Below are 25,152 nucleotides of genomic sequence, written 5' to 3'. Positions count from 1 at the left end.
AGTGAAATTCGAATGCCAACGCTTAACAAATATGAGCAGCATCTTTTCGGTAAAGATTTTCAAATACACTGAAGTACACTTGAGTTTTGAAGCCCAACTTTAGCCTGGGTTCAGACCAGTCCGGTGCGAATTCCAGTTCTGTGCGAAGAGAAGAAGCAGCTGTTCAGCGCTTGCTCTGCATTGTAGCTGCGGATCAGATGAGCAGGGAGAGGGGGAGGTGTAGTGAACAGGGGGAGATAATGCCTGTTCACAACGGAATGCATCTGTGAATCAGATGGGTGCCCATAGAAGATAATGAGCCTGAATTTGCACCTGAGCTGAAACGCAATGTCTAGAAAAAGCACACGTTTTTCGCCAATGCGCAGTGCGATTGCCAGGCAGACATGTGAACCAGCCTCGTTCAAATGAAGGTATTTTAAAATGTCATGCGAATTGGATGCGGTATAAGCATCAAATTCGCATAGGTGTGAACCGAGCCTTAAGCCCTGTACACACGGCCCAGATTCTCGTCAGGGAAAACAACTGTTTTTCCTGGCAAGATTCTCTTGCCGGCAGAGTAAACAGACACAACATTCAAAAGAACCGCCGTTCTTTTGAATTGCACGAACGCAGAGACGTCATTGACAATGACGAGCATGTTCTTGTTGCATTCGATGCCGTCGCCACATCTTGCTTCACCCTACCTATGACTTGGAAGCTACCGCGCATGTGTCAGTCATTTCGAGCATGTGCAGGTTTCCATGGAAGGGTAAGTATACACACACTCTGGTTTCTCGGCAGGAAAACATTGCCGAGAATCTCAATACGAGAAAATAGTGAGCAGGTTCTCTATTTTTCTCGTCTAGATTACGGGCAGTTTTCTTGACGAGAAACCTCAAAGCCTCGTACACACGCACTGTGTTACGTACCTGGTATGTTTAGAGTCTGGTTGTAGGAGGCCTCTCTTACGGCTCTGGTTCACGAGCCACTGAAGTGGGAACAGCGGACTCGGAGCACAGCGGGGTAGGAGTGCCGATGCAGAGATGAATAGATGTAGGTGGCTGAGTCTCTCTGGCGGGGAGGTGCAGACGGCACTGAGGCAGAAGAGGGGGTCAGCGACCCTGACAGGTGATACGACTGCAATGGCAACAAGCTGATGAAGAAAGCAGATAAATAGGAAGCAAGAAACAGCAGGGTCAGGCAAGCCGGGTCACAACGGATAATCAGATGGTTCAGATGCAGGTAACTGAAGCGTAGTCGTGGTGCAAGCAGGAAGGTCTGGCAACGGTGGGTCCAATCAGAAGGGTAGTCAAACAAGCCGGAGTCAGGGATTAGAGAGATACGGATAGTCAACAAGCCGGGTCATGGTTCAGTCAGTAATTCAGGATCAGGTTTCAGGATCAGGTTTCAGGATCAGGTTTCAAGTGTAAGTTCACTCCAAAACTGCAGATCAGGCAGCAATGTGTTTGAGTCCAGCAATGGCTTTTAAAGTGTGCTTTGGCGCCAAAAACGTGCACACGCATGCTCCCGCTATCGTGCACGCGCGCCCGTTGTGCACGCTCGCGCATGTGTCAACATGGAGGAACCCTGTTGTTTCCTCAGAAACGAGGATGGATGAGGCTGGGAGGTAAGTCCCTGACATTGCCCCCCCCCAAGGGGCAGCCTCCGGATGCCCAGTCGGGCCTTTTTGTCTGGGTGAGCAAGAAAAAAGGCACGTAATAACTTCTTGGCGTGTAGATTACCTTCAGGTTCCCAAGAGTTATCTTCTGGGCCATACCCCTTCCACTTGACCAGAAATTGGTTTTGTCCTTGTCGCTTTCTGCAGTCCAATATAGTTTCCACTACGTACTCTTCACAACCATCGATCTGGACAGGTTCAGGAGGCTTGGATCCTCTGTTAGGGAAGGGATCAGGGGCTGCAGGTTTGAGTAGAGAAACATGAAATACAGGATGTATTTTCAGGGAATTAGGTAGAGACAGTTCATATGAGGCTAAATTAATTTTCCTCTTAACCGGGAAGGGTCCCATAAACTTAGGTGCCAACTTCTTAGACGGGCAAGGTAATCTTAGGTTATTTGTGGACAGCCATACCTGATCATCCGGTTTGAGATCCAACTCTCCCCTTCTTCCCTTGTCGAAGAATCTCTTGCCGTCAGCTTGAGCCTTGGTTATTGCTTCGCGTAATACCTGGTTGTTACGTTTAAAAAATTCCAAGATATCTTGAACCGCTGGAACTGCTGATTCTGAAAAGAAATCTGGCAAAAATGTTAAATTAAAACCATAATTAGAGAAAAAAGGGGATTGCCCGGTAGCTGAGTGTTTGGCATTGTTGTATGCAAATTCTGCTAGAGGTAGCAGCGAGACCCAATCATCTTGAGAAAAAGTTGTAAAGCATCTGATATATTGTTCTAAGGTTTGGTTTGTTCTTTCGGTTTGCCCATTGGTTTGGGGATGGTAGGCTGAAGACAGAGAAAGCTTAATTTGTAACTTCTCACAAAGGGCTTTCCAGAACCGAGAGGTAAACTGGACCCCTCTGTCGGAGACAATATTGGAAGGTACTCCATGTAGCCTGACGATTTCTTTGATAAAAACGCGAGCAGTTTCAGCAGCAGAAGGTGTATTTTTCAAAGGAAGGAAGTGAGCCATCTTGGTAAAACGATCTACAATCACAAAGATTGCTGTACATCCTTCAGAACAGGGAAGTTCCACAATAAAGTCCATTGCAATCATTTCCCAAGGTCTATTGGGCACGGGTAGAGGTTTTAATAGACCCCAGGCTTGTTTTCTGGATGTCTTGTTCCGATTGCAGATGGGGCAAGAGTTGATATATTTCTTACAAAAGTCCTCTAAGTCAGGCCACCAGAAAGTGCGTCGCACTAATTCGAGGGTTTTACGAACTCCGAAGTGCCCCGCTAACGGGTGGTCATGGAGAAGTTTTAGAACTTCCACTCGGGTATTCTCCGGTACAAAAACTTGACTCCCTCTCCAAAATAAACCGTCTCTGGAAGTTAACGAGATATTGGGGGGTTTGGAAGATTCGGAAGATGCTTCTCTGATCGTGGAAAGCAGATCGGTATGCAAAAGTAGAAAGTTGTCATCCGGAAGGATGGTGTCTGGAATGGATGTGTCCTTCGGGTTGTCATGCATTCGGGATAATGCGTCTGGTTTAACATTCTTGGATCCAGGTCGATAAGTAATATGAAAACAAAAGCGAGAAAAGAAGAGAGCCCAACGGGCTTGTCGAGGTTTTAGCCGTTTAGCTGTCCTTAGATACTCCACATTTTTGTGATCTGTGTAGATCAATACAGGATGAGCAGCGCCTTCAAGTAAGTATCTCCACTCCTCTAAGGCGGTTTTGATTGCCAACAGTTCTCGATCCCCCACGTCGTAATTCCTCTCTGCGGGGGAGAGCTTTCGGGAATAGAATCCTACTGGATGCATTAAATCCTTGTCCCCTGAGCGTTGTGAGATGACAGCCCCTACCGCCACTTCAGAGGCATCTACCTCAAGGAGGAAAGGCAACGCTGGATTGGGATGACTGAGGATTGGAGCGGATGTAAAGAGTCCCTTCAGGGTATCAAAGGCCTTTTGAGCTTCAGGATTCCATCGGAAACGAAGATTCTGCTTAGTGAGTTGAGTAATGGGAGCCACTATCGTAGAGAAGTTTTTAATAAATTTCCTATAAAAATTTGCGAACCCAATAAAACGTTGTACCCCTTTTTTATCCAAGGGTGTTGGCCAGTCTAGGATGGCGGATACTTTTTTCGGATCCATTTCAATTCCGGTTGGAGAAATCACTAGACCTAGGAATTGGATAGTTAGTCGCTCGAACTCGCATTTCTCTACTTTTGCATACAAGCTGTGCAGGCGGAGACGATTCAGGACCTTGCAGACGTGCACTCGGTGCTCTTCCAGGGAACAGGAAAAAACCAGGATATCGTCCAAATAAACAATGACAAAGATGTCTAAGAAGTCTCTAAATACGTCGTTAACAAAGTGTTGAAACGTAGCAGGTGCATTGCATAGGCCAAAGGGCATTACCAAGTACTCATAGTGTCCATATCTTGTGCGGAACGCTGTCTTCCATTCATCGCCGTCCCTGATGCGTATCAAGTTGTACGCTCCCCTCAGGTCCAGTTTAGTGAAAATAACGGCAGATCGTAATTTTTGAAAAAGTTCGGGTATTAGGGGCAGGGGATAGCGATTCTTTACAGTGATGTTGTTTAGTTCCCGATAATCAACACAGGGACGAAGAGTTTGGTTTTTTTTTTGTGACAAAAAATATTCCGGCGCCTGCTGGCGAAGTGGACGGACGGATGAATCCTTTATCCAAATTTTCATCAAGATAAATTTTTAAGGCGTCCTGTTCCTTCTCGGAAAGTGGGAAAATCCGCCCAAAGGGGATCTCAGCCCCAGGAAGGAGCTCAACCGGACAGTCATATGGCCGATGAGGCGGAAGAGAATCAGCTCCTTTCTTGCTAAACACATCAAGGAATCCATGATATGGTTTTGGAACGGACTGAAGCAGACTGGGATCGGCATTTAAACACATCAGGGTAGGAGATGGGTTGGACGGTCTGGGCAGGCAGTGTTCCTGACAGTAGTAAGAAGGGAAGGTGATTCTTCCAGATATCCAGTCAACTTGGGGGTTGTGTGCCCGGAGCCAAGGTATGCCTAAAATTACTGGGAACAAAGGAGATGAAATGACATCCAAAATTAACAGTTCCTTGTGTTGGAGAGAAGTAGTAGCAGGTAGGGGAAGCGTCTCTTGTGTTACCTGACCAGACTTGATGTGTGAGCCGTCGGCCAAAAAGACAGAAAGTCTACAGTCCTTTTTACGTAAAGGTATATTATGGAGATCAGCAAAAGTGGAATCAATAAAACAGCTGCATGCGCCTGAATCAACGATAGCGTTGACCAACACCGTCTTTTCCGGAAGCTGTAACGAAAGGGAGAGAGCAAGGTGGGTGGTGTTGGCAGAAATGGCAGAAATATTAATAGGAGCTGAAGACTTGAACTTACGTATCTTGACGGGGCAGTTATACACGTAATGGCCGGCCTCGCCGCAGTAGAGACACAGGTTCAACTGGCGACGACGTGTGCGTTCTTCCGGAGTGAGAGTAGGTCGCATCACACCTAATTGCATTGGTTCCGAAGTGTCCATAGACGGATCAGTAGAATTCGGAGGAGTAGGTGGTCGGTAACGAGAAGCGGGTAAGGGGGCCCGAGCAGTGACCCATACTGGGCGACCTTGTTGGGAAGAACGCTCTGCCCGGCGTTCCCTTAGTCGCCGATCAATTTGCACGGCCTTAGTGATAAGTTCGTCTAGGGTTTCAGGTACCCCAATGCGGGCTAGTTCATCCTTCAGGGGTTCTGACAAGCCTAAGCGAAATTGGTGGCGCAGAGCTGCGCTGTTCCATTGAGTATCTGCACTCCAACGACGAAAATCGGTTACATAATCCTCGACCGCTCGGCGGCCTTGTTGAAGTGCAAGTAAAGCGGTTTCAGCCGTGGCAGTCCTCTGGGGATCGTCGTAAAGTTGGGCCATGGTCTGGAAGAAGTTCAGCAAAGTCTCTGTCTGAGGGCCATTATCCTCTAGCAACCGATGTGCCCATTTTTGGGGTTCCCCTTGAAGCAGGGAAACGACAAACCCCACTTTCGTGGCCTCTAGTGAGAATGTTCGGGGTTGCAGGGCAAAATATAACTGACATGCGTTCTGAAAGTCCCGGAATTTAGAGCGATCCCCTGTGAATCGTTCGGGCATAGGAACCCTGGGTTCAGGTGGTAACATTACCACAGACGGAGCAGCAGCGGCTGATGAAGACCTAGTGGAAGATGCTGGGGCATCTCCAGGAACGGCTAGGTTCTGGACCTGTCCTTCCAATCTCAGGTAGCCATCTTGCAAGTTTTTAACCGCTTGAGTGAGGGATGATAGATGCTTGCATATCTCCTCCATCGCTGGGGCAACTCCTGCAGACTCTGTCATGGCTGCCTGATACTGTTACGTACCTGGTATGTTTAGAGTCTGGTTGTAGGAGGCCTCTCTTACGGCTCTGGTTCACGAGCCACTGAAGTGGGAACAGCGGACTCGGAGCACAGCGGGGTAGGAGTGCCGATGCAGAGATGAATAGATGTAGGTGGCTGAGTCTCTCTGGCGGGGAGGTGCAGACGGCACTGAGGCAGAAGAGGGGGTCAGCGACCCTGACAGGTGATACGACTGCAATGGCAACAAGCTGATGAAGAAAGCAGATAAATAGGAAGCAAGAAACAGCAGGGTCAGGCAAGCCGGGTCACAACGGATAATCAGATGGTTCAGATGCAGGTAACTGAAGCGTAGTCGTGGTGCAAGCAGGAAGGTCTGGCAACGGTGGGTCCAATCAGAAGGGTAGTCAAACAAGCCGGAGTCAGGGATTAGAGAGATACGGATAGTCAACAAGCCGGGTCAAGGTTCAGTCAGTAATTCAGGATCAGGTTTCAGGATCAGGTTTCAGGATCAGGTTTCAAGTGTAAGTTCACTCCAAAACTGCAGATCAGGCAGCAATGTGTTTGAGTCCAGCAATGGCTTTTAAAGTGTGCTTTGGCGCCAAAAACGTGCACACGCACGCTCCCGCTATCGTGCACGCGCGCGCGCCCGTTGTGCACGCTCGCGCCCCCGTTGCGCACGCGCAGGCGTGCGGGAAGTGCTGCGGTGTGTCAACATGGAGGAACCCTGTTGTTTCCTCAGAAACGAGGATGGATGAGGCTGGGAGGTAAGTCCCTGACACACTGTTTACTCGGCATGAAAGCTCTGCCAGCAGTTTTCTTGCCGAGAAAATCGTGTGTGTGTGTGTGTACGAGGCTTTAGAGTGTTTCAATGACATCAGTTTGAGATGTTTCTAAAACCTGTAAGAAATCATTGACAGGTGCATTTGATCTTTGTTGCAGGACGATATTCACAAAAAGAAATAAAGCCTTGTTTGACCTTAAAAAAAAAAAAAACAATATATGTATTATGTTATCTTAAGTAATGACAAAATTATCGCAGTATACAGTATATGGCTCATAGCAGAAATTTGAAATATGCTCTGGTCCATAAGGGGTGAACAGGTGTGAGAGCCAAAGTGGTTAATCACAATTGTCAAAAGAGTTAAGAGCAGTTTAAGGCTATTTTGGTCTCCCACATATTGAACAAAGAAAAACATACCAGCTCTAGATTTCAGCTAAATGTAACATATCTAAGAGCCCAGTACTATGCATACGGAAGATTCTGTGATTTTCCACCAAAGCAAGAACAGGGCAGACTTAAAACACTACATCTGATGACAAGTATGTCAAGCTAAAGTCAGTGCAAGATAAAAAAAAAAAAATTTTGCCTGAAAGATGCCAAGCTTTTTTGAACAATGAACATGTTTCTCTGTCTTGAAAGTACAGCTAAATACTGATTTTCAAACTGCAAGAATTTTGAAGGCTGCAATTGCTGATCTCAGTCTGAAAATTCTAGTTATCTAGATACTGTATCTCTGGCTTTCAAGTGGACCTGAACCCAAAGTGAATATTTGCTATGTTTTATAGGGAACGTCTAAAATTGTAATTGTTCCTAAGCAGTGCCTTTTTTGTCCGACATTCATCCGTTACAAAAAAATAGCCTAGCACTTTGTGCAGCTAGACGCTCCTGGGCTTACAGGCTCATTGCTGTATATTTGCAGTGCATGATCTCTGTGCCAAAGTCTCCCGGGATCTGAGATGTCTTTATTATGCCGCTTGCTGTTCTTGATGGATCATGGAGAAAATGCTGTATGTAAGCACTTGCTTCATTCTTTCTGGGAATTTTGCACCTCAGTTGCTGCTTCTTGATCTAATCACCCCCTTCTCCATAACCCTGTTATTTAACATCAAATCAATGATGTACATTTACAGTTAGGTGGTCGGCAAGTGGTTAAAAAAAAAACAACAATTTTTTTGTATACTATGAAAGATAATGTTACGCTGACTAACTAGATACCTAACGTCATGCTTTAAAATTGCACATGCTTGTAAAATGGCACCAAGTGACTGTACTTAAAAAATCTCCATAGGCAACACTTAAAAATTTCTACAGGTTACAAGTTTAGTGTTACAGAGAAGGTCTAGTGCTAGAATTATTGCTCTTGCTCCGAAGCTCACAGTGATACCTCACGTGTGTGGGGTGCAAACACAGTTTACATATGTGGGTATAAATGTTAAATTTTTTAACTGTCCCTTTAAAAAAAAAATATCACTTTTATTGCTATTGCAAGGAATGTAAACGTCCCTTGCGCTAAAAATACAGCCTGAGAGGTCCACTTTATGGAGAGATCTGGGTTTTAAAAGACCCCAAATTTCTCCTTTACCCTTAAAAGCAAAAGATCAAAGAAAAAAAATCTTTTGCTTTTTAAGAAAAAACATGTTTACATGGCCCGAGAACCAGAAGTAAAGTCATGATGTCGCTCTGGTCCTCCAAGGGCATAGAGATGAGCGGTGGGCATCTTGCTATCACTTATCTCTATGGCATGACACAGTTCAGTGATGGGTAATGGAACCACCGGGATGCGGCGGGATGGGGCACCTCTCCCACTGCTTCTAGAATGGGCACTCTGTTATTTAACATCAAAGTAATGATGTATTTTCCCAGTTAGGCGGTCGGCAAGTGGTTGGTATTATATTCAGGTAATATGTGCAATGACAATGCAGCCAATAAAGTTTTTACAGTTTTTTTTTGTTTTTTTTCACTTCTGTTTGTCAAAAAGCAATATTTTTGTTTATGAAACTTTTATTTATGAAGACGTTCTATATCACAACGGCTACATCTGTGTCTGTATTAAACCTTTAATACCAGAAATAATAACATGATGTTAGATTTTTACTCCAGGAGTATATAATGAGTTTGGACATTCTAGAAAAATGCATTATAATTTAACTAAACTCACTGGATTTTAGTCGACTAAAATGTGCTGGAGGTTTTGGTCGACTAAAATTCAACTGAAAGTAAAACAATTCAAATAACTAAAACTAAAATGGCATTTTAGTCAAGACTATGACTAAAATTTGATGTCAAAATTAACACTGCTTGACTGCTTCAGAAAGCAAAACAAGTAATATATACAGGTTTATATAATTAAGTGATACTAAAGTCCTTGCAGTGGTTTTCAGGTCCCCCTTAAAAGCTCATGGCCCCTCCCTCCTGCCAAGTGCCCCCGCAGCAAGCTGCTTGCTATGGGGGCACCTGACCCGAGCCACATCTGTTTGTCTATTCAGACACACAACCACTGTTCGGCCCTGCCCCCCTCCTCATTGGCTCACTGACTTTGATTGGCAGCAGCGGGAGCCAATGGTGTCCACTGTGTGTCTCAGCCAATGAGGAGGGAGAGTCCTGGACAGCCGAGTCTCTTGTGCAACATCGCTGGATCGAGATGGGCTCAGGCAAGTATTAGGGGGGGCTGTTGCCTTTACAATTACTTTAACAGCCACTGCTGAGAATTCTTTTCTGGGTGTTTCCAGCATTTTGATAGAGATCACCATCAAATGACATTCAAAAAAATTGATATAGGTTCTTAAGTTCATTCTGTGCTATTGCTTTATTTTCACATAGGAATTTGAAATCGAACTTGAGGGGTCTCAGACGCTGCGCATACTTTGCTATGAAAAGTACTACAACAAGAATCGGCCTATAAGGGAAGATGGAGGGGAGTGTAGTGAACGTATGGTGGCAAAAGGTCAAGTACAGGTAAGCGCCTTGTTTTGTAAAAATTGGCAAAGATAATAAAACGCAGTCAGTGAATCAAATAATGTTTTACGGTATACCGTGGTGCAGATTTGCCAATCTTGCTCAAGGGCAGTGTAATACAGGAGTAATGAGACAGATTTACTATGACCCTACTATCTCTACTTAAAGTGACCTTACTATCTCTACTTAAAGTGATACTAAAGTTTTTTTTTTTTTTTTTTTCTTTCAAAATAATAAACATTTTATACTTGCCTGCTCTATGAAATAGTTTTGCACAGAGCAGCCTGGATCCTCCTCTTTTCGGGTCCCTTGCCGGCGCTCTTGACCCCTCCTTCCTGCCGAATGCACAGCCCAAGTGCAGTGTACAGCCACCCATTGGCAAGAATGGCTGTGTGCTGCTGTACCCGCGTATACAGCAATGTTATCATAAACACAAATGCAGCATAAGGGCATATGAGAAAAATAAAAATTTCTATTGTTTTCCATATGTCTGTACGCCATGCTCATGTTTACGATGGCACCACTGTATGCACGAGTACAGCAGCACACAGCCATTCATGTCTATAGAAGGTTATTTGCTACACCTGGGCTGTCTGAGTGGAGGAAATACATGAACTGTGTCTGATTCTGTTAGTACCTTGCTTTTATAGCTCCTTCTAAGCTGGAGCCAGATTACAAAATTCATGGAAAATGTTGCTGGCTAACGTTTTAAAACTTCTTTTTATGTCACAGAGCTTTTTTTTTTTTTTTTATCTTTTGGGTGTGACAAGCTGATCTTTGAATTGTGTAACAGTTAGCCTACCCTGCCTTGACCAACTTTGTTTTTGGCTTGCTTTCTAGCTGGACCCCAACATGGTCATGGGGAAGGATTGGCAACGTTCAGTTGTGTCTATGAACGGGGTAAGTAGCAGATATTAATGCAGATATGTGGATACATTTGTCCCCCACAAGCTATATATATATATATATATATATATATATATATATATATATATATATATATATATATATATATATATATATATATATATATCATCTCACTATCCCCAGATAACTGACCATTTTTTCTATAGATAGAGGTCAAGTTGTCGCTGAAGTTTACAAGCCGAGAGTTTAGCCTAAAGCGTCTTCCCTCACGAAAACAGACCGGGGTGTTTGGAGTGAAAATTGGCGTTGTTACCAAGTAGGTTAATTGTGAACATTGAAATACACATTGTCATCATCTTCCTTTCGATGAGAAGTATTTATCTATGCATCAAATTTACATAAACGTTTGTTTCCTCACAGAAGGGAGCGTTCAAAAGTGCCATATATAGTGCGACAGTGCATTGAGGAAATTGAGAGACGCGGCATGGAAGAAGTCGGAATCTACCGGGTATCGGGGGTAGCTACTGACATTCAAGCCTTGAAGAATGCATTTGATTCAAGTAGGTGTACATGTAAATCTAGTGCAGTCAAATTGACAGTGTGCTGATGACCTTGATTTTCTTAAGCTGGCTATAGATAGATCAAAATTCTGCCATTTTGTAGGGACTAGCCAATTTTTGATGCATCTATGGCCATTCCCACTTGACCGAAGCCGATCTAACGATCGACTGCTTTCAAACAGGAATGTTAGAAAACTTGTATTTAATCAGTGGCTACAGCGCTGATCATAGTATTCTGACTGCAGAGGAGTCCTCACTGTCAGAATAAAATGGCACGGGGGGGGGGGGGGGGATTCCTCCAACCACCTCACTTGTGTACATAAGGGAATCCATTTGTTTTATTTTTTCCAGCAGCCCGTTTGATAATTGAAAAAATCTACAGGCTGCCCTAGACTTGCCTTTACTTTCCTGTTGCATTACTTGAGAGTGACTATGCAGTCCAGTAGTACAAGTCTTTAAGGACATATGTGCTGTGGGGTCTGGCTTATGCACAGCTGTGCCAGCGCAGACCATTGCAGTGGAAGGGTAAGGAAAAGGAAGCGGGTGAGAGTGAGAAAAAAAAGGGACTTTAAAGCGTTTCCAAGCAAAATCCGTCACAAGTCATACAATGTGAGTTACTTACAGGGCCATATAACAATACAAATATGTGAGCCTTTAATTGGGATTTAACCTATTCACTGCCTCTGAGATAATTCATACGTCAGCAGCAGTGGGGGCTGACTGTTGGCTGACATTGCAGCTAAAATGAACATGAAAGTGAATAATTGAATAGAACACAAGGCATTACATGGTAAAATTGCGTAGGCATACAATCCCATAGAAATCAGGAGCTGCAATCTTCATAGCGACAAATGATTTGTAGTGACTGCATAGCCAACATATCTAACAAAAGAAGGGGAGGCATTGCATAATACCTTGAGTTCCTAACACTATTTATTAAAACGAAAAATGCAAACAATGAAAGAAAAAAGAGAAGGGAAGAACAGACCAACTGGAAGTATACAGCAAATTACTTTGTGTTTGATAGAGCTCTCACTACCATCACGCCATTGTCACATATCGCATAAGGCAAATCACTGCTAACAGGTCACATACGGTCACTTAACTGGAATCAGTGCAGGAAACCATCTAGCCCAGCAGTATTCTGTCCAGAGCCAGCTACGGGGATGCTACCTCTGGGGAGTTCGACCAGCTCTGCCAGATATTTGTCATTTTTTTAGGTGATTTTCTATGATAGTAGGTGTTTTATTTTTCTCAGATAAGGATAGTATTAACCGTTTGGATCCACGTCGGGATCTGTGCTGAAAGCCAAAGTTGGGCAATCAGTTTCCTAGCTAGGTATTAAAGCCTTGTGAGGGCGATGTACAATGGAGGGGGTACAGTTTCTCAGTGAGACTCCCCAACAGACACGTCACCGGGTCCGCCTTCAGCTGAACTTGGTATATATTGTTAATTTTTGTGACAATTCTCCAATATAACTGTCGCACATTTCATCACTTCTGGGTTTGGCTGTCACTTTCACCAACCTCTGTGGCCAAGGAAGAAGTTAATGGAGCGTGATTTGTGCCACCATTAGCTTCAGTGGAAGACAGGTGAGACATCAGGGGTCAAATAAACCCTTGATGTCTCATTCAAAATAACTTGTCTAAACAAAATTATATTACATAGGCGACTTTAAAGTGGAAAAAAAGTGGAAAAATGCAAAAGGGTTAAGAGAGGAGTCCAGCCTGGGCTCGTTTGGCTGGGCTTCTCCTAAGGCAGGGATCCTCAAACTACGGCCCTCCAGCTGTTGTAGAACTACACATCCCATGAGGCATTGTAACACACTGACATTCACAGACATGACTAGGCACGATGGGAATTGTAGTTCCTGAACAACTGGAGGGCCATAGTTTGAAGACCCATGTCCTAAGGCTCACAGCAGAGAGTGGGCTGAAGTCTGCTCTCTGCTGACGTCACCAAGTTCAGTCCAGGCACCGCATCATCCCGACTTTGGAAGTCTGGATCTGCCAGGTGCCTGGACTGATGAGTCTTATGCCCTGTACACACGATCGGTTCGTCTGATGAAAACGGTCTGATGGACCGTTTTCATCGGACGAACCGATCGTGTGTGGGCCCCATCGTTTTTTTTCCCATCAATGAAAAAAAAATAGAACCTGTTTTAAAATTTTCTGATGGTTAAAAACCAATAGAAAAAAACGATCGTCTGTGGGGAGATCCATCGGTCAAAAAACCATACATGCTTAGAATCAAGTCGACGCGTTGCTCGGAAGCATTGAACTTAATTTTTCTCTGCACGTCGTTGTGTTTTATGTCACCGCGTTGGACACGATCGGTTTTTTAACTGATGGTGTGTAGGCAAGACTGATGAAAGTCAGCTTCATCGGATATCTGATGAAAAAATCCATCGGTCCGTTTAAATCGGATGAACCGATCGTGTTTACGTGGCATTAGCCTTTTCATCGAGTCGCTGAGACAGGCATTAGCCTTTTCAGCGAGTCGCTGAGACAGCCACCCCCCGCCCCTCCACAGCTTAGCGCTCCAGTGAGTGTGCATCCACCTAGGTAAGTATGAATTGGGGGGAAAAAGGTGCAAACCTATACTTCTCCTTTAAAGGAAGAGATCAGAAATGCAGAGCATAACGACAAAAGAAAAACACACAAATTGGGTGAACTACAGCATCTGCCACTGAAACCCTTTAGACTAGAGGCTGAATCGGAAGAGATGTATTCTTAAATTGTGAGCTCCTGTGAATGAGTTTATAACTTTTTTGTTTTTAATATGTCTTGAATTTTACAATACTGAGTGCCTTACTGATGATGGATAACACTGTGGTGGTATGAAGTGTGTACATAGTCACTGTTATTTTATCTTTTATTCCTTTTAGATAACAAAGATGTTTCTGTTATGATGAGTGACATGGATGTTAATGCCATTGCTGGAACCCTCAAGTTGTATTTTCGGGAACTCCCAGCACCACTTTTCACAGATGAACTATATCCCAACTTTGTTGAAGGAGTTGGTAAGGCTCAGTAATCTACCTTTTTTTAAAAGTGGTTCTTTTATTTTCAAGATTTATTGAAAATAATTTAATGCATGTTTTATCAAGCTCTATTAATGAAGTTATTTTTCTTCAGCATTATCCGATCCTGTGGCCAAAGAGAGCTGTATGTTGAACTTGCTGTTGTCTCTACCAGAGCCCAGCCTACTCACTTTCCTGTTTCTACTGGACCACCTCAAAAGGTAATGTGATAGCTCTGTACGTAACTATAGCATTTGACTGGGTACGTTATCACTGCAGGGATTTTGTAAAGCCACATATGGGCAAATGTTGGAACTAGTTGACAAAATTACCGTTTCTAAACCTACCCCATATACATCATAACATGTTATGGTGGACCATTTGCACTTTCTAAAATATTATGGTTAAAAAAAAAAAAGTTCTTTAGGAGAAGGAAGCTTATTTGTCCACAGCACCAAAACATGTATGAAATTCTGCCTGACATTTTATATGTTTTATAAAGAGGAATAGAGCATTAGGGGTGTATTTATAGAAAATGTGCACAGTAATTCACCAAGTGAAAGTGCATGTTCATGCGAACGGTATTATATAATTAGGGCTGTTACTGATTAAAATTTTCGTGTTCGATTAATCGATTTTTTTTTTTTTTTAATCGACTAATTTCGATTAATTATAAACGCACATACATTTTTTGGATCACCACCATATATAGTCCCCACTGTAATATCCACAGACATCTCCCCCACTGTAATATCCACAGACATCTCCCCCACTGTAATATCCACAGACATCTCCCCCACTGTAATATCCACAGACATCTCCCCCACTGTATAGGAAGATTAGTGCTTGCTTAGTCTTACCAGAGAAGCCGGCCGAACACGAGCAGTTGAGGCCGGGTGATGACATCAGCGCGCCGCTCTAGGCTCATCTAGGCCGCCACCGGGTGGACCAAGATGACCGCCGCTCCGGGAGCTAGGCCGAAGCCGTGGCCTTTCCTATGGTCGAGGCAGCAGCGGAGCTCCGCGGATCACGTTGTGTGCCGATCCGCATATGGTGACCCGCACGGATCATTTACAATCCGTTGCACCACTAGTACCAATAAAAATAAGTTTGATCGATCAAAAAAATTAAGGTTTATATGAGGAATTAATCTTTAATTTCCACAGCCCTAATATATATATATATATATATATATATATATATATATATATATATATATATATATATATATATATATATATATATTATATTATATTATACGCACAGTATCTCGCAAAAGTGCACTTAACTTCTTTTGGTCGACCATGGCGAGGCCTGTTCTGAGTGGAACCTGTCCTGTTAAACCGCTGTATGGTCTTTGCTAACCATGCTGCAGCTCAGTTTCAGGGTCTTGGCAATCTTCTTATAGCCTAGGACAGGGGTGTCAAACTGGCGGCCCTCCAGCTGTTGCAAAACTACAAGTCCCAAGAGGCATTGCAAGGCTAACAGTTACAAGCATGACTTTCACAGGCAGAGGCATGATGGGACTTGTAGTTTCGGAACAGCTGGAGGGCCGCCAGTTTGACACCCCTGGCCTAGGACATCGTTATGTAGAGCAACACATTTTTTATTTATTTTTTAAATCCTCAGAGTTCTTTGCCATGGGGTGCCATGTTGAACTTCCAGTGACCAGTATGAGAGAGTGATAACACCAAAATTAACACACCTGCTCCCCATTCACACATGAGACTTTGTAACACTAATGAGTGACATCGGGGAGGGAAAATGGCTAATTGGGCCCAATTTGGACATTTTCACTTAGTGGGGTACTCACTTTTGTTGCCAGAGGTTTAGACATTTATGGCTCTGTTGAGTTATTTTGAGAGGACAGCAACTCACACTGTTCTACAAGCTGTACACTTACTACTTTACATCGTAGCAAAGTGTCATTTCTTCAGTGTTGTCACATGTAAAGATATAATAAAATATTCACAAAAATGTGAGGGGTGTACTCACTTTTGTGAGATACTGTATATACTATGGGCCAGATTCAGATAGATCAGAGGATCTTTAGATCTGCGTAATCTATCTGATTTAAGATCCGCCGCCGCAAGTTTTAGAAGCAAGTGGGTAATTCACAAAACACTTACCTCCAAACTTGCGGCGGCGGATCGTAATTCCTCCGGCGGAATTCAAATTCCGCGGCTAGGGGAAGTGTACTATTCAAATCAGGCGCGTCCCCGCGCAGATCGAATAGCGCATGCGCCGTCCGGAAATTTTCCCAGCGTGCATTGCTCCGAATGACGTTGCAACGACGTCATTGGTTTCGACGCTTACGTAAATGACGTCCATCCGTATTTGCGAACGACTTACGCAAACAACGTAAAAAATTCAAATTTCGTCGCGGGAACGACGGCCATACTTAACATTGGCTGCGCCTCATAGAAGCAGGGGTAACAATGCGCCGGGAAAACCCTTACGTAAACGTCGTAAAAACACTGCGTCGGGCCGCGTACGTTCGTTAATTGGAGTATCTCGCTGATTTACATATTCTATGCGTAAATCAGTGAGAACACCCCCAGCGGCCATTTTTAAATTGCAGTTAAGATCCGACGGTGTAACACAGTTACACCTGTTGCATCTTAGGCATATCTATGCGTAACTGATTCTATGAATCAGTCGCATAGATACGACCGGCCTAACTCAGAGATACGGTGTATCTCCTGATACACCGTCGTATCTCTTTGAGAATCTGGCCCTATATATTTAAATAGCACTATCTAGTAGCCAAATGGTGGTAAATTAATTGAAAACATTCAACCAGGATAGTAAATGGCCTAATGACATTTTGTTTCTCTATTTACACAGAATAAATGTGCACGTACTTTTCTTGAATGAATTGCTATACAAAGTTTATATACACCCTTAAGGTGTATATAAACCCTAACAAAGAGATTCTCTTATTTGCTTCCTTCTGCTCTGTTGAATATACTATCTTGCTGCTGAAGGGTGACGGTGCACTGTCCCTGTCTCCTAGTTGTGCTTCTGTGTTTTCACCCTGTTACAGGGTCTTCCAGTGAGAACTGTAAGTAGCCATTTCAACACCCATTATGCAAGCACGGTTCACTGTTTGCACTATCAGGAAACCCAGCCCTAAAAAATGCCATGCACCCATCACTAGTGCTTGTTCATGTAGACCGCAGTTGACTGCAAAGAATTTGCAGGAAATTCGTAGCAGTGAGATGCAGTAAAGGATGAATAAAGGTGAGAATTCATTTTCTGACATCTGTAATTTGATCCAGGGTGGCCGAGAAGGAGTGTGTGAATAAGATGTCCCTGCATAACCTGGCTACTGTGTTTGGCCCAACCTTGCTGCGGCCATCTGAGAAAAACAGCAAAATCCCTACCAATCCTACACAGCCAATCAGCATGGCCGATAGTTGGAGTCTGGAAGTCATGTCACAGGTATCATTTAGTCCTTTGTACTTTGATATGTTTTATACTAATGGAATAAAAAGATACAATACTTAAAATGTAACATGTTTCCTATAGAAATCTAGATTTTACCTTACTCCTTTTGCAGGTGAAACTTGAACATTTTTAATATTGTGCAAAAGTATTTCACTAATGCTACTTAAAAGGTGAAACTAATACGAGATAGACTCATTACATGCAAAGCAAGATAGTTCAAGCTGTGATTTGTCATAATTGTGATGATTATGGGTTACAGCTCATGAAAACCCCAAATTCACAATCTCAGAAAATTTTAATATTGTGAAAAGGTGCAATATTCTAGGCTCAAAGTGTCCCATTCTAATCAGCTAATTAAGCCATAACACTTGCAAAGGGTTCCTGAGCCTTTAAATGGTGTCTCAGTCTGGTTCAGTAGGAATCACAATCATGGGAAAGACTGCTGACCTGACAGTTGTGGAGAAAACCATCATTGACACCCTCCATAAGGAGGGAAAGCCTCAAAAGGTAATTGCAAAATACGTTGGATGCTCCCAAAGTGCTGTATAAAAGCACATTAATAGAAAGTTATGTGGAAGGGAAAAGTGTGGAAGAAAAAGGTACACAAGCAGCAGGGATGAGTGCAGCCTGGAGAGCATTGTCAGGAAAAGGCCATTTAAAAGTGTTGGACTTTCACAAGGAGTGGACTGAGGCTGGAGTCAGTGCATCAAGAGCCACCACACAGACGGATCCTGGACATGGGCTTCAAATGTAATTTTCCTCTTGTCAAGCCTCTCCTGAACAAACAATATCAGAAGTGTCTTACCTGGGCTAAAGAAAAACAGAACTGGTCTGTTGCTTGGTGGTCCAAAGTCCTCTTTTCTGATGAGAGCAAATTTTGCATCTCATTTGGAAACCAAGGAGCCGGAGTATGGAGGAAGAATGGAGAGGCACACACTGCAAGATGCTTAAAGTCCAGTGTGAAGTTTCCACAGTCTGTGTTGATTTGGGGAGCCATGTCATCTGCTGGTGTTGGTCCACTGTGCTTCATTAAGTCCGGGGTCACCGCAGCCGTCTATCAGGAGATTTTGGAGCACTTCATGCTTCCTTCCGCAGACAAGCTCTATGGGGATGCTGACTTAATTTTCCAGCAGGACTTGCCACCTGCCCACACTGCCAAAAGCGCCAAAACCTGGTTTAATGACTGTGGGATTACTGTGCTTGATTGGCCAGCAAACTCGCCTGACCTGAACCCCATAGAGAATCTATGGGGCATTGCCAAGAGAAAGATGAGACATGAGACCCAACAATGCAGAAGAGCTGAAGGCCGCTATTGAAGCATCCTGGTCTTCCATAACACCTCAGCAGTGCCACAGGCTGATAGGTTCCATGCCACGCCGCATTGAGGCAGTAATTGCTGCAAAAGGGGCACAAACCAAGTACTGAGTACATATGCATGCTTATACCTTTCAGAGGTCCCATATTGTTCTATGTACAATCCTTGTTTTATTGATTGCATGTAATATTCAAATTTTCTGAGATTGTGGATTTGGGGTTTTCATGAGCTGTAAGCCATAATCATCACAATTATGACAAATCACGTCTTGAACTATCTTGCTTTGCATGTACTATCTCGTATATTAGTTTCACCCTTTAATTTACATTAGTGAAATAAATGAACTTTTGCACAATATTCAAATTTTTCGAGTATTACCTGTATAATTCTTGCATCCTGTTCAGCAGGAAAACTTCAGCATGTGCTGTAGAAACCTGGAATACTTAGGACTGAGGCCGGGTACACACGGACAAACATGTATGGTGAAAGCGGTCCGTCGGACCGTTTTCACCATACATGTCTGCCAGAGGGCTTCTGTACGATGGTTGTACACACCATCGTACAGAAGTCCGCGCGTAAACAATACGCGGGGCGTGTCCGCGGTGTCGCCGCGTCGATGACGCGGTGTCGCCGCGACAATGACGCGGCGACGTGGGCGGCCCGCCTTTAAAATGCTTCCACGCATGCGTCGAAGTCATTCGACGCATGCGAGGCACGGCGGGCGGCTGGACATGTACGGTAGGTCTGTACTGACGACCGTACATGTCCGAGCGGGCTGAATTCCAGCGGGCTGTTTTAAAACAAGTCCAGGAATATTTGTCTGCTGGGAAAAGGCCCGGCGGGCAAATGTTTGCTGGAATTCGGCCCGCTCGCGCCCACACACGAGCAAACATGTCTGCTGAAACTGGCCTGCGGGCCAGTTTCAGCAGACATGTTTGCTCGTGAGTATGGGGCCTGAGTATTTGGTTTATCAGATGTGTATGTTTGTGTGTATGTGTGTGTGTGTGTGTGTGTGTGTGTGTGTATGTATATATGTGTGTGTATGTGTATGTGTGTGTGTGTATATATATATATATATATATATATATATATCAGTACTGTGCAAAAGTTTAAGGCAGGTGTGAAGAAATGCTGTAAAGTTAAGAATGCTTTCAAAAAATATATTTTAATTGTTTATTTTTATCAATTTACAAAATGCAGTGTGAGCAAACAGAAGAAAAATCCAAATTGAATCAATATTTGGTGTGACTACCCTTTGGCTTCAAACCAGCATCAATTCTTCTAGGTACACACCGTGCTAGTTTTTGAAGAAAGTCAGCATGTTGCTTGTTCCAAACAGCTTGGAGAACTATCCACAGATCTTGTGTGGATGTAGGCTTCGTCAAATTTATCTGTCTCGTCATGTAATCCCAGACAGACTTGATGTTGAGTTCAGGGCTCTGTGGGGGCCAAACAATCATATACAGGACTCCATGTTATTTTTTACACTGAAGATGATGACATTGGCTGTATGTTTGGGGTTGTTGTCTTGCTGCAGAACAAATTTGGGGCCAATCACAAACCTCCCTGATGGTATGGCATGATGGATAAGTATCTGCCTGTATTTCTCAGTATTGAGGAAACCTTTGATCGGGCAATGTTAAGGACTGTAGATGCAGTGGTCAGCCAAGGAAACTTAATGCAGCATATGATTACTCCCTTCAACAATGAAAGATGTCTGGCAGTGCCATCACAGAACTGGCGATAACCAGTAGGGCCCAGGTACGCTCCTCTACTGTTTAGAGAGGTCTGGCCATAAGTGGGGCAAAAAAGCCATACCTCCAATGTGGAAACAAGGCTAAACTATGCATGAAAACACAGGAACTGGGATGCAGAAAAAGGGCAGCAAGTGATCTGGACTGATGAGTCAAAATTTTTGAAAGATTTGCCTGTAGCAGGAGGCACTTTGCTCGTGAGGGGCTGGAGAGCGGTATAATAATATGTTTGCAGGCAACAGTGAAGCATGGTGGAGGTTCTGTGCAAGTTTGGGGCTATATTTCTGCAAATGGAGTTGGATTTGTCCTCAATGCTCAGAAATACAGGCAGATACTTATCCATCATGCCATACCATGAGGGAGGCGTGTGATTGGATCCAAATGTATTCTGCAGCAGGACAACAACCCAAAACATGCAGCCAATATCCTTAAGAACTATCTTCAGTGTAAAGAAGAATAAGGAGTCCTGGAAGTGATTAGTTCGGTCCCCACAGAGCCCTAATCTTAATATCAACGAGTCTGTCTGGGATTACATAGTGCCAGAAGGATTTGAGCAGCCTACATCCACAGAAGATGGTTAGTTCTCCAAGATATTGGAACAACCTACCTGATGAGTTCCTTCAAAAACTGTGTGCAAGTGTACCTAAAAGAGAATTGATGCTGTTTTAAAGGCAAAGGGTGGTCACACCAAATATTGATTTGTTTAGGATTTCTCTTCTGTTCATTTACTTTCCATTGTTAATTGATAAAAATAAACTATTAGCACGTCTATTTATGAAAGCATTCCAAATTTACAGCCTTCCTAAGTACTAACCTTTGCATAAACACTTGCATGTATATTGGTCTATGAATTTTATGAAGTACCCTCTGCAAGAGTATGCAGTTCAGCAAGTATAGGCAGTGATGATAGAACAAAGTTCAAAAACTTACATATTACAACATTACCCTGTTCTAAAGTTGGAACTTGTATTAGGACTAACCTTGCTTATAGTGTTTGCTAAGGGTTTAGGGTTACTAAAGTTTTTACTAGTGTATCCATAAAAACATTAGCATATGTGCACATAGGTCTGTATCTCGATCCGGGATTTCTGCAGTAACTGGAGGCAATTCATAGAACAAAAGCAAAACAACAAAAACAAACTCTCGTTGGTATCGAGAGAAAATTTAACCCAGAAATATTTCAATCTTTTCCCAGTTGAAATACACTGTTCACAAAACTTTAGGCAATGAAATAACCAAACTTAAATGTCACAAAAACAAAAGTCATAGATGAGAGGAGGGAACACACTGTATATACAAAATAATTGATATCACAATAAGGAAATTGCTAAATACTAGACTACTACAAGAAAAAATAAAATGTTCAAGAACTCTATACATGATGGAAATAAACAAGTAAAGTTATTATAAAAAACAAATATAGCCCTCGGTTTTTGTTACCTTTTTTGTGTCTGCACTCCTTGTCATGCTTGACCTTTGGTGTTATCTTCACCCCTTTTAAGATGCTCTTTTGAAGTACCCTAATGTGACCTATCTGATACCTGTAAATATAAAGTTTATGAGCAGACTGAAATTTCTGCCTCTGAAGATCAGGTAGTTCCTGGTTTGATCAATCAGTCTTCCAGTTCTGGGGTTGACGTAGGCTTGTCTCCTCACCTTCTGGAGGATCATGTCTTCAGAGAACTCTTGTTTTTGGGCTACATTCTGGAGTTCAAGAACATGTGGTTCCTCCTTCATTGCGGGGTCATTACCTGTACAGGTCTTGTGATACGGACATCGCTGGACAACGTCAAAGTGCTATCATGCCTCTACCATCAAGGAGGAACTGGAGATCTTATGCTAAGAAAGGTAGTTTGGATCCTGGCTTGGACAAAACATTGTGCTCTATTCTTGTCTGATCTGCTTGAGTGCGATCTTCTGTCTTTCTCAACTGGTTGCATCTTAACATGAGCAGTCTACGCACCAAAGTGCATTACAGATCCTGTGCTGCAGGTGGAGTATCTTGGAGGAGGGCCCTACGATAAAATGAACCATGTGCAAGCTGAACAAGTGAGTTTCTTGATGCAGGGAATGATTTATTGTCTACATGGGATCTGTCCACCCAATTCTGATCTTTTTCTCCTTGGTAGTCTGACAGACTCCAGACTTTTCTGGCTATCCTTTTTTTTTTTTTGTTTCAGATTTACCCATGTTCCTCACCATCCTGATTATACTCCTAACTGTTGGATTTTGGGGAGTCAGGAGCCTCTCTATTCCTATTACTCTTTGAGGCTCCAGGAATAGGTAGGGGATTTTCAGCAAGACTCCATTTTTGTGCTTGCCCCAGGGATGTTGTCTTCTTGCATGTTGGTGGGAATTAAACTTGGTCCTTGGCTCTATCAGGTCTGTATTCCGCCTTGCAAATTTAGCTGAGAATATATACCTTCTTTTCTCTGCCTAATTCTATATGGAAAACTCCTATGTACCTTACCCTGTAAGATTATTTTGATTCCATGGAATCAAACCTTGGTTCTCCAAGTGGGTTGAGGAACCACTGTTACACTCCTTGGAAGTACCTTGGACTCAAGTCGTCTTCAGGGTTCATCCTTGGTAGTCCTCGCCTTAAAGTGATTGTCAGGCCTGGCAGTCCTTCCAGGCAGGCATTCTCTGTTGAACCTTTATGTGATCAGATGCGCTAAGGCTTGGAGCCTTCTCTAGCCTTGGGCTGCTCTGGCCTCTGGTCTTTCTATACTAGGACATTTCCTATGTCTGGTCCCAGTTCTTAGAGTTCTTGCCCTTGATTCAGGCCACGAGTTCTTCCTTGTTGGGATATTGTTTTGGATCAGGATACCAATTCCAGTAATATTTTATTAAGGTTTTTTTTTCCTCACAAGTTTTGTGAGTATTCTTTTTCTTCTGGCTTCCCACCTATTCCTACTCTTCTCTTGCCTGATAGGGAATGTGGTCTCATCTAGTGCCAGCTTTATGCATTTGTCCTTCAGGTGACTTTTGAGCTGCACTCAGCCTACATCTCCTTGTTTATGTTGAGCCTGTTAGCGGTTTGCTGTTGCCCACCACTCGGTGGGACTGATTTCGGATATCCCAAAGGTGATGGACTTCCTGAGGCCTTTATTGATACAGGAAGAATTATAGGATTTTAGAACTCGGCAAAAAAAATCCCTTTCTTGAAGACCACTGAGGGACAAAGGCCCCTATGTTTATGATAATGTTCTTGGTACTGTGTGCTACAAACAGAGACATGCTTGTAGTAGGATGGGTCATCCAAGAACTCCAAAAAAGGGATTTTAAGGTGCACTGTTTTTACGTTCCATGAACTGTTGGATATATAGACCTATATGCTAGTGAAATTTTGAATACGCCACTAAATCCAGTGGATCATTCTACACAATATGGATTTGTTTCATGTGCAATATTACAAAAAATGGCCACTGTTCCCACCTATAATGGGCCTTCGCACCAAGGAGCACATGAAAGGGCACCAAACCAAAGAATTCCCAGCTCAGCTTGCCAACCAGCCTGCAACCAATCAAATTATCCTGTCTAACAGCATGCGTTAAAAACAGGGGTTTAGTTTTCACGCATTTGCAAATACATGCATAAGATGCAGAGCAGGTGCAAACTAAACCCCTGTTTTTAACGCATACTGTTAGAATATTTTGGTTGGTTACAGGCTGATTTGTAAATTGAGCTGGGACTTTTCTTTGGTTTTGTCATCACTCGCTGTAAACTGCCTATTTATGCTGAGGATACTTCACTAGTCTCATAGACCAATATCCCCAAAATTGTAATATCTCTGATTTTGCCCTTTCCGAAGCAATTATGGCTTTACATTTAAAACATGAAAAGCATTAGTTTATCTCATGTATAATTATAGGTCATGTTGTTGTAGAAGTACTGTAATTATCGGTAGTTGTATTTTATTACTTCTTGAGGATTTATGAATATATTAAATTACATTTCCAATATTTCCAACATAACGTAAAGTTTATGGTAGAACATATTGAATCCGGATAAGAACTGCTCCATAATAATGTTTCACTCGGCTGCCTTGGCTCTCTCCAAATTGGTACCAAAGCCTATAGAATTTGACTCATCTGGTCTACTAGTTAAAAAAAAATAGGTTTCATCTTTCTAGTGCTTGCTACTGCTAGTGAACACTAGAATGAGCATGTTCCTACAAGGCTGTCCTGTATAAAAATTCTGGGTTGTGCCAGGTGCCACCAGGGTTGCCAACTGTCAGTATATTTACTGACAGTTTGTAAAAAAAATCTGTGATGTTTACAATTGTGTGTAAATATCAGGGGCTAATCGTTGTTATGCTGTGTTGACTTTTTAAGTGTGAACCAAGCAAATTTGTTAGAGGTATTTTCAGTATTTCCATATCATGTTTATACTGTTCAAATATTGTTCTGTCTTTTTTTTTTTTTTAGGATGTCATAAAAAAAAGTGCCCCACCAGTAAAATTTTCATGTTTTGTCAGTAAA

The 25,152-nt window shown here is 43.0% G+C and overlaps 1 protein-coding gene across 3 annotated transcripts in view; it reads left to right on the top strand.

Annotated features, from left to right (window-relative positions):
- The window catches only part of BCR (BCR activator of RhoGEF and GTPase), a 96,500-nt gene that overhangs the window by 69,178 nt on the left and 2,170 nt on the right, over positions 1-25,152 (top strand). For all 3 annotated transcript variants that reach the window (XM_040349547.1, XM_040349554.1, XM_040349563.1), the window contains exons 16-22: positions 9,566-9,700; positions 10,541-10,600; positions 10,774-10,883; positions 10,988-11,127; positions 14,015-14,149; positions 14,265-14,370; positions 17,431-17,593. In XM_040349547.1, coding sequence (XP_040205481.1) covers positions 9,566-9,700; positions 10,541-10,600; positions 10,774-10,883; positions 10,988-11,127; positions 14,015-14,149; positions 14,265-14,370; positions 17,431-17,593 — 849 coding nt within the window. The remainder of the gene's footprint in view (positions 1-9,565; positions 9,701-10,540; positions 10,601-10,773; positions 10,884-10,987; positions 11,128-14,014; positions 14,150-14,264; positions 14,371-17,430; positions 17,594-25,152) is intronic.

The sequence above is a fragment of the Rana temporaria genome, chromosome 1 (genome assembly GCF_905171775.1).
Source record: "Rana temporaria chromosome 1, aRanTem1.1, whole genome shotgun sequence".
NCBI classification, from domain to species: domain Eukaryota; kingdom Metazoa; phylum Chordata; class Amphibia; order Anura; family Ranidae; genus Rana; species Rana temporaria.
Note: the sequence above shows the minus strand (reverse complement) of the source record. Positions and strands in the feature narration are given on the sequence as shown.